Source organism: Pygocentrus nattereri, chromosome 3 (genome assembly GCF_015220715.1).
Source record: "Pygocentrus nattereri isolate fPygNat1 chromosome 3, fPygNat1.pri, whole genome shotgun sequence".
Taxonomy (NCBI): Eukaryota; Metazoa; Chordata; class Actinopteri; order Characiformes; family Serrasalmidae; genus Pygocentrus; species Pygocentrus nattereri.
In genome coordinates, this window is record NC_051213.1 from 51,392,067 (window position 1) to 51,402,066 (window position 10,000).

The 10,000-nt window shown below is 47.4% G+C and overlaps 1 protein-coding gene across 2 annotated transcripts in view; it reads right to left on the reverse strand.

The window, feature by feature from the left end:
* Window positions 1-218: 218 nt before the first annotated feature.
* LOC108413261 (dynein heavy chain 11, axonemal) overlaps window positions 219-10,000 on the reverse strand; it is a 119,650-nt gene continuing 109,868 nt past the window's right edge. For both annotated transcript variants that reach the window (XM_037536462.1, XM_037536464.1), the window contains 7 exons: window positions 9,801-9,920; window positions 5,710-5,952; window positions 4,844-5,026; window positions 3,897-4,012; window positions 3,419-3,531; window positions 3,163-3,303; window positions 219-468 (listed from right to left, as the gene is read on the reverse strand). In XM_037536462.1, coding sequence (XP_037392359.1) covers window positions 221-468; window positions 3,163-3,303; window positions 3,419-3,531; window positions 3,897-4,012; window positions 4,844-5,026; window positions 5,710-5,952; window positions 9,801-9,920 — 1,164 coding nt within the window. In that variant the 3' untranslated portion in view covers window positions 219-220. The remainder of the gene's footprint in view (window positions 469-3,162; window positions 3,304-3,418; window positions 3,532-3,896; window positions 4,013-4,843; window positions 5,027-5,709; window positions 5,953-9,800; window positions 9,921-10,000) is intronic.

Consider the following 10,000-nt stretch of genomic DNA (forward strand, 5'->3'; position numbering starts at 1 on the left):
AATGTTTGTTAGCTTCATTAGCCCGTAGCTCCAGCCCTACAACTAAGGAAACTAAACAGGGGTAACGGGGGGAAACGGGAAGACGGGGGGGGGGGGAGGGTAATGGGGGAAACGGGAAGACGGGGGGGGGGGGGTGACGGGGGAAACAGGGTTAGTTTTTTTTGTACAAACTATTTTTTGAGGAAAATCTTTCAAAAGTCCATGTAATCAGACACTTCAGTCACACAGACAGCAGCAGCGCCGCTCCCGCCAGCACCCACTTGGCAGGCGGGTGGCGCGTTTTGAGGTGGAAGCTCCGGATGTAGGTGGGCCCACGGAGCTTGGTCCGGTACACTGGACACTCGTAGGTGTTCTTCAGCTCCAGCTGGTCATCGGGCACCGCGCGGACGTACAGCACTGGCATGGCTGGAGTTAAGTCTTTTAGCACAGCCTCCGCCAGCACACCTGCAGAGATATCCCAGCGTGCACCTGTGAGACACACACACACACACACACACACACACACACACACAGGAGGGCGAAATGATGAACATGTAATACTGAGATAACGGCAGTCAAACACACGTATGTATCATTAATAAAAAGAAAAAAATTAGTACCAAAAAATTTTATAACAGGAAAAAAACAATCAGCAACACGTAACAACTACACAATGAGATCACTGGCTGCTGTTTACAAGCTCTCTACAACATTATAGTCATATCGCCCCCTACGCTTCCTGTAGTGTATTACAGTCTGTCAGAGTGACTGTGTGGATCATATGAACATTATAGAGCTTTTTAAATGAAACAGTAGAAGCCGTATCGCCCCCTACGCTTCCTGTAGTGTATTACAGTCTGTCAGAGCGACTGTGTGGATCATATGAACATTATAGAGCTTTTTAAATGAAACAGTAGAAGCCGTATCGCCCCCTACGCTTCCTGTAGTGTATTACAGTCTGTCAGAGCGACTGTGTGGATCATATGAACATTATAGAGCTTTTTAAATGAAACAGTAGAAGCCGTATCGCCCCCTACGCTTCCTGTAGTGTATTACAGTCTGTCAGAGCGACTGTGTGGATCATATGAACATTATAGAGCTTTTTAAATGAAACAGTAGAAGCCGTATCGCCCCCTACGCTTCCTGTAGTGTATTACAGTCTGTCAGAGCGACTGTGTGGATCATATGAACATTATAGAGCTTTTTAAATGAAACAGTAGAAGCCGTATCGCCCCCTACGCTTCCTGTAGTGTATTACAGTCTGTCAGAGCGACTGTGTGGATCATATGAACATTATAGAGCTTTTTAAATGAAACAGTAGAAGCCGTATCGCCCCCTACGCTTCCTGTAGTGTATTACAGTCTGTCAGAGCGACTGTGTGGATCATATGAACATTATAGAGCTTTTTAAATGAAACAGTAGAAGCCGTATCGCCCCCTACGCTTCCTGTAGTGTATTACAGTCTGTCAGAGCGACTGTGTGGATCATATGAACATTATAGAGCTTTTTAAATGAAACAGTAGAAGCCGTATCGCCCCCTACGCTTCCTGTAGTGTATTACAGTCTGTCAGAGCGACTGTGTGGATCATATGAACATTATAGAGCTTTTTAAATGAAACAGTAGAAGCCGTATCGCCCCCTACGCTTCCTGTAGTGTATTACAGTCTGTCAGAGCGACTGTGTGGATCATATGAACATTATAGAGCTTTTTAAATGAAACAGTAGAAGCCGTATCGCCCCCTACGCTTCCTGTAGTGTATTACAGTCTGTCAGAGCGACTGTGTGGATCATATGAACGTTATAGAGCTTTTTAAATGAAACAGTAGAAGCCGTATCGCCCCCTACGCTTCCTGTAGTGTATTACAGTCTGTCAGAGCGACTGTGTGGATCATATGAACGTTATAGAGCTTTTTAAATGAAACAGTAGAAGCCGTATCGCCCCCTACGCTTCCTGTAGTGTATTACAGTCTGTCAGAGCGACTGTGTGGATCATATGAACATTATAGAGCTTTTTAAATGAAACAGTAGAAGCCGTATCGCCCCCTACGCTTCCTGTAGTGTATTACAGTCTGTCAGAGCGACTGTGTGGATCATATGAACATTATAGAGCTTTTTAAATGAAACAGTAGAAGCCGTATCGCCCCCTACGCTTCCTGTAGTGTATTACAGTCTGTCAGAGCGACTGTGTGGATCATATGAACATTATAGAGCTTTTTAAATGAAACAGTAGAAGCCGTATCGCCCCCTACGCTTCCTGTAGTGTATTACAGTCTGTCAGAGCGACTGTGTGGATCATATGAACATTATAGAGCTTTTTAAATGAAGCAGTAGAAGCCGTATCGCCCCCTACGCTTCCTGTAGTGTATTACAGTCTGTCAGAGCGACTGTGTGGATCATATGAACATTATAGAGCTTTTTAAATGAAACAGTAGAAGCCGTATCGCCCCCTACGCTTCCTGTAGTGTATTACAGTCTGTCAGAGCGACTGTGTGGATCATATGAACATTATAGAGCTTTTTAAATGAAACAGTAGAAGCCGTATCGCCCCCTACGCTTCCTGTAGTGTATTACAGTCTGTCAGAGCGACTGTGTGGATCATATGAACATTATAGAGCTTTTTAAATGAAACAGTAGAAGCCGTATCGCCCCCTACGCTTCCTGTAGTGTATTACAGTCTGTCAGAGCGACTGTGTGGATCATATGAACATTATAGAGCTTTTTAAATGAAACAGTAGAAGCCGTATCGCCCCCTACGCTTCCTGTAGTGTATTACAGTCTGTCAGAGCGACTGTGTGGATCATATGAACATTATAGAGCTTTTTAAATGAAACAGTAGAAGCCGTATCGCCCCCTACGCTTCCTGTAGTGTATTACAGTCTGTCAGAGCGACTGTGTGGATCATATGAACATTATAGAGCTTTTTAAATGAAACAGTAGAAGCCGTATCGCCCCCTACGCTTCCTGTAGTGTATTACAGTCTGTCAGAGCGACTGTGTGGCAGAATGATTGCTACAAGCTTGGCATCGTAACATCAGAACGTATTTTGGTGCTATATAGAACCATATACAGCATTCTCCATCTGAACCACCATTTCCCCATGCGGAGAACCATTTAATCACGCGTATGTCAAACTCAAGGCAGAGGATATCAGCGCTTCTTCTGAAAGTCACCATCTTCTCCCACCTTCCATGTAGAGTCCATGAATGTAAGCGCCCTCTCGAGGTGGGTGGCCGTAATCGTCCTTCGTCTTCTTCGTCACGTCCACACACAGAGCCGTCCTGTCCAGTGGCCACTTGTTCTTGCGAGCTATGCTCTGCATGATGGCTGGAGGGAGGAACATCATCTCAGACACAGCTGGAACGTGTTGCTGTTGATGTTTGTATTGGTGTTTGTGGTTGCGTTGATGTTTGTGGTTGCGTTTGGACTTTGTGTTGCTCACCGGTGAGGAACGACTGTGGGCTGAACAGGCCTGAGAGCCAAACCACAGAGGGAAGCACGAAGTCCTGAGTCCAAGTGTCCAGCTCACGACACTGAGAGAGAACATCGCCGAACCTGAGGGACAAACGAACACCAGCCAAAGACCATGACCACCAGGAGAAAGTGAACGTGTGGCTACTGCATCAACATGTTTCTCAAGTGAAAGCCCCTTAAATGGTCAGGGACCACCGGCAGAACCAACATTTTACTGCACACAAGAATAGATCAGCAAGTTTGCACTGAAGTTGCTGTAGTTATTGAATAATAAGCCTCAGTATCTAATAAGGGGGTTTAAAGTCAAAACATACTAAAACGGAAATACGAACTGATTTAATGAATAAAGTCCGTTCTACAGTTTCTCGTTAGGCTGAACGATTTTTGCTCCATCTTGGTGTTTTATGTTCAGTGTTGATGTAACGGAGTGACAGTAGTCTGTGTACCACTGGGCCAGTGTTTTGGTGGAAGGGAAGGTCAGTCTGCTCCAGCTTTCTGGAACTCGGTCATAGAACAGGGCCATCTGCAGGGCCTCCAGGTCTGGAGAGACGCTTAACTCACCCTGAAAAAGACAAAACATTAAAGCATAAATCACATCAGGCGTCATTATTTAGCTACACAAACTATCAGAAGTAACACCAGCTGCATCTACAAAATACACACTGACTTTCTTAACGACCATTAGCAAGTAATGAGAGAAAAAAAGAGTACTTATGTGTTTTTATCCTGGGGTCATATTACAGAAACTTCCTAACTCTGAACTCTTTCTGGTTTGGTCTCCATGACGACTTCAGTACTGAGTTTAGTTCAGTACCTATTCCAGAATATCAGCTCCACCTTCATCATCTCATCACTAACTCCAGATCAGAAAACAGCACCACACAAACATCCTAACTGGACGAAACCTCCTAAATCCTGTCCTAACTTTAGGATGAACCCCAGCAGGGTCCTGACTCCTGTTTAAGGTCCGTTTCTCTGGTTCTGAGGCGGCTGAGTCAGGTGGCGTAGTTCACTACCAGCATAATGAGCTCCATTTATTTCTACTGTAAAACGCGGCTTTCACTGGGAGATGATTTTCTCTTCTAACTCTGCGTTTTAAACATCTCAGACGCTGCCGACTCGAACTCCACCGCCCCTCTGATCACCATGACAGCTGACTGTCGACTCTGATCGAGCAGGTTAAGGTTTCCTAACTGGAGATTAGAAGCTGTGAGATCAGATCAGATTCCTACATTAAGCTCAGATTAGATTCTGTGATATGAATCAGTGAATAATCTAATCTTGACCTGTTAGATCTTAATCTAGGACTAAACAGAGGACGGTTCTGTAAAACAGCTCCTGGATGAAAATGCTGAAGTTCTCCTTTAAGGCATCTGTGGGTTTGCTGGTGTACCTTCAGGGCGAGGAGCAGCTCTGTGAGAGACGTCTGTATCTCGGTGATCAGCAGGTTCATGCGCTCACACTCCTGCACACACACCAGGACGTATGGGCCGTGTCTGTCCGTCTTCACCAGGAGCTCCGTCACGTTATACTCCTCAGGCAGCTTCTCCAGCAGCTCCTCCAGCACACCTTTCACCTGAGCATCACAGCAGGGTTACAGAGCAACGTCAATACAGCTCCATCACACATAATACCATGCGTGATCAAAAGGCATCATAATCAAACGTTCTGAATACAGCAGGAAAGGTCTAAAGCTCTGCACCACAGCAGCTCTGAGAGGAGGGGTGTAATTAGTGCTGGGCGGCACTGAGGCTTCATCATCATCATCATCATCATCACATCAGATTTCAGAATAATTTTCATTTCATGGTATTAGATGATATTAAATTAGCAGTAAAAACATTAATAAACTGGCATGAATAAAGTTAACAAGTTGGAATTAATTAGATCAATATATTTGCACATTGATAAGACAGTATTAATAAAGTTAACATATGAGCATTAGTTTAGGGTTAGGGTTAATATATTAAATACGTTATTATTAATAAAATGAATATATAAGCATTACTTGAGTTAACATTAAAAGTTACACATAGGCATTAATGAAGCATTAATGAATTTAATAAGTTTGCTTTGACAAAATGAATGCATTAACATTAACGCATAGGTTCATGATTCAGTTATTATATTAATGCTCATTTATTAATGTAATGCCTGTGCTCATTAACTTTATTAATGCTTAGTTATCAACTGAAATAAATCATGATTCATTAAGAACCATGATGTGTGTTTATCCTCAGCTGAAGCTGGAAATGTGACCTTCTCCTCCGAAGTCTGCGCTGCTTCCTCTCCCACTCCAGAGTCTCTGGGCTGCAGTTCCAGCAGCGTCCTGAAGAGGGAGTCGGACGTGGTGGTCATAAACTCTATCTCTGCGTTAGGATGAAGGCCGTACAGACTCGGGTTTTCCGCCGGCAGCCTTTCGTCCACGTAGCTGTGATAGCCGGTGTAGTCCAGGTCAGGAGGAGCGGGAAACCCGGGGCAGAGAAACAGCTCCCCTTCAAACTGACCAGGGCAAAAAGAGCAATTACAACCCACTCAGCTCAGTTCAGTAGGCTGAATGGGCGGGGCTAACCTGCTGTAGCTGAATGGGTGGGGCTTCACCGCTGTAGCTGAATGGTGATCATGTGTAAATATATTTATGGTTGTGACATCATAACCAAGACGGTTCTAACACCGGCTCTTTTCATATATGGGCTGCGTGGAAGTGGACTGGAAGTGTTTTTGATGATTAAATCATTAAATGAAACATTAAAAAGCCTCATACGAGCCCTTTAACGCACAGCCACGCCTCATAATGAGCCTCTCTGTCTCGAGGCTCTCAGGCTGGTTCCTCATTCGCAGCACATCTCCAATCTGGGGAGCTGGATCTGGAGCTCTGCTCTCCCGCAGATGAGGCTGCACTCTAATCGATAGCAGAGTCAGGCCGGACGGCGCGTGATTGATGGCTGTTTGACCCCAGGCTTAATGAGACCCAGTGAAGAGCAGCAGAGGATGGCCAGGATATCCAGGAACATTGACCTCACAGTGGGGTTAATGGGCAGCACGAGTAGAACACGCTCGCATGTCATGACACAGTCAGGCAAACCTAAACACACCATTCAATCCTCAAACAAACCTCCCACTGCAGCACAGCGCTTATTTCCACATCTGTCCAGATGCTCATTCCATTCTGCAATATTCTGTACATCGACTATTATTATAGTAGACGACTACTAATGATCTTCACACAGACATTCACGTCCACACACGGAGACGCATTCACACGTCTCTTCGTTTGAAGCTCGTTATCCGTCTGTGTTTGGTCTGGTCAGTGATTCTGATCCTGGTTCAGCACATACTGGACTTTAAGGTATGAAAGAACAGTATATATGAGTAATGTACCATGTATAACAGGGGCGTCCAGTCTTATCCGCAGAGGTCCGGTGTGGCTGCAGGCTGTCATTCCAAAGCAGGACATCAAATGCTTGACGCCCGAGAGGAACCGATAAAACCAGTGGAATCAGGTGCTTCAGCTCATTTTGACTGAAAACCTGCAGCCACACTGGACCTTTGATAAGACTGGACAGCCCTGATGTCCAGCAACATACAGCACGTTATACATCATATACAGAAACTGTCTTAATGTTCCACTCCTCTCAAAATATTCAACGTGAAGAGGATTAAACTCCTGTGAGTTTACTGATCACTGCATCACCTCTCAGTGTAACTCTGAGATCACCGACTCTCACTGCGCACTCTGGACTGTAAACACTGCTGATGTTCCTAGTGAGTCGTTGTGTTTTAAACTACCTCAAACCATTTTGTGCAGTACAAATAGATTTACTTCTGTTCCTGTTCTCAAATATTCTACCGTAATGCCAATTCTTATTTCTGCCTAATATACATACGTTTATATACAGTTATATGTCTTGCTACTGTAGCACTGCAATTTCCTTTAGGATCAATAGATATTTCCACCCATCCACCCACCCATCCATCCATCCATCCATCCATCCATCCATCCATCCATCCATCCATCCACCCATCCATCCATCCATCCATCCATCCATCCACCCATCCATCCATCCATCCATCCATCCATCCACTTATCTAATTTCTTACCATGTTTTCACTCGGAATGGGCAGGTGCAATGCAAGAGCTCACCACTAGGTGTCACAGTTGTATTATTTTTGAGCATGTAAACGCTTTGGTGTATCAGAGCTTGTTACTGCCTTTAATCTGAAGACTAGCTAACATTTAAGCACAACTGTCACCAACTAGAGAGAAACTTCCATATTCACAGCCTCTAATGCTGCACAGGCTCCCTGCTGCCTCTACAGAGCATCCTGCTCTTAAAAGCATCAGAAACACCTCTAGAACAGCGTTTCACATCAAACCACTCTGACTCCGTTTACGCCTTAACCACTTAATCAAACTTAAACAATCGAGGCCACACAGCCATCCTGAATGGGCAGATGAGTAACGCGAGATTTTGTTCCGACATGGGAAATTTGTCTGTGACTTGTAAAGTCTCTTGTAAAGTGGTTTAATGTGAGGATGCAGTGTGGCAGTAAAGAGGGCGCAGTGTGGCAGTAAAGAGGGCGCAGTGTGGCAGTAAAGAGGGCGCAGTGCGGCAGTAAAGAGGGCGCAGTGCGGCAGTAAAGAGGGCGCAGTGTGGCAGTAAAGAGGCAGTAAAGAGGGCGCAGTGCGGCAGTAAAGAGGGCGCAGTGTGGCAGTAAAGAGGCAGTAAAGAGGGTGCAGTGTGGCAGTAAAGAGGGCGCAGTGCGGCAGTAAAGAGGGCGCAGTGCGGCAGTAAAGAGGGCGCAGTGCGGCAGTAAAGAGGCAGTAAAGAGGGCGCAGTGCGGCAGTAAAGAGGGCGCAGTGTGGCAGTAAAGAGGGCGCAGTGCGGCAGTAAAGAGGGCGCAGTGTGGCAGTAAAGAGGGCGCAGTGTGGCAGTAAAGAGGCAGTAAAGAGGGCGCAGTGTGGCAGTAAAGAGGGCGCAGTGCGGCAGTAAAGAGGGCGCAGTGCGGCAGTAAAGAGGGCGCAGTGCGGCAGTAAAGAGGGCGCAGTGCGGCAGTAAAGAGGGCGCAGTGTGGCAGTAAAGAGGGCGCAGTGCGGCAGTAAAGAGGGCGCAGTGCGGCAGTAAAGAGGGCGCAGTGTGGCAGTAAAGAGGGCGCAGTGCGGCAGTAAAGAGGCAGTAAAGAGGGCGCAGTGTGGCAGTAAAGAGGGCGCAGTGCGGCAGTAAAGAGGGCGCAGTGTGGCAGTAAAGAGGGCGCAGTGCGGCAGTAAAGAGGGCAGTAAAGAGGGCGCAGTGTGGCAGTAAAGAGGGCGCAGTGCGGCAGTAAAGAGGGCGCAGTGCGGCAGTAAAGAGGGCGCAGTGTGGCAGTAAAGAGGGCGCAGTGCGGCAGTAAAGAGGCAGTAAAGAGGGCGCAGTGTGGCAGTAAAGAGGGCGCAGTGCGGCAGTAAAGAAGGCGCAGTGTGGCAGTAAAGAGGGCGCAGTGCGGCAGTAAAGAGGCAGTAAAGAGGGCGCAGTGCGGCAGTAAAGAGGGCGCAGTGCGGCAGTAAAGAGGGCAGTAAAGAGGGCGCAGTGTGGCAGTAAAGAGGGCGCAGTGCGGCAGTAAAGAGGGCGCAGTGCGGCAGTAAAGAGGCAGTAAAGAGGGCGCAGTGTGGCAGTAAAGAGGGCGCAGTGCGGCAGTAAAGAAGGCGCAGTGTGGCAGTAAAGAGGGCGCAGTGCGGCAGTAAAGAGGCAGTAAAGAGGGCGCAGTGCGGCAGTAAAGAGGGCGCAGTGCGGCAGTAAAGAGGGCAGTAAAGAGGGCGCAGTGTGGCAGTAAAGAGGGCGCAGTGCGGCAGTAAAGAGGGCGCAGTGCGGCAGTAAAGAGGACGCAGTGCGGCAGTAAAGAGGCAGTAAAGAGGGCGCAGTGTGGCAGTAAAGAGGGCGCAGTGCGGCAGTAAAGAGGGCGCAGTGTGGCAGTAAAGAGGGCGCAGTGCGGCAGTAAAGAGGCAGTAAAGAGGGCGCAGTGCGGCAGTAAAGAGGGCGCAGTGTGGCAGTAAAGAGGGCGCAGTGTGGCAGTAAAGAGGGCGCAGTGCGGCAGTAAAGAGGCAGTAAAGAGGGCGCAGTGCGGCAGTAAAGAGGCAGTAAAGAGGGCGCAGTGTGACAGTAAAGAGGGCGCAGTGCGGCAGTAAAGAGGGCGCAGTGTGGCAGTAAAGAGGGCGCAGTGTGGCAGTAAAGAGGCAGTAAAGAGGGCGCAGTGTGGCAGTAAAGAGGGCGCAGTGCGGCAGTAAAGAGTAGTGTACTGTGTTCAGATAAGCTCAATGGCGGTTCTAACGCTGTTCTAACGCTGTTCTAACGCTGTGCTGTGAACTGCTTTACCAGTTTGGGGTTGAAGAGTTCCTGTAGGTACGTCCTGCAGAGCCTCCTGTCCCACTCGTCTGTGATGTGTCCTCCATACATGATCTCTCCAACCAGGTAACACAGATCCTCCCACGGCACCTCGACAAGAACACGACCAATCAGAACATGACCAATCAGAACACGACCAATCAGAACCGACGTCTGGACCTGGTCTGTTC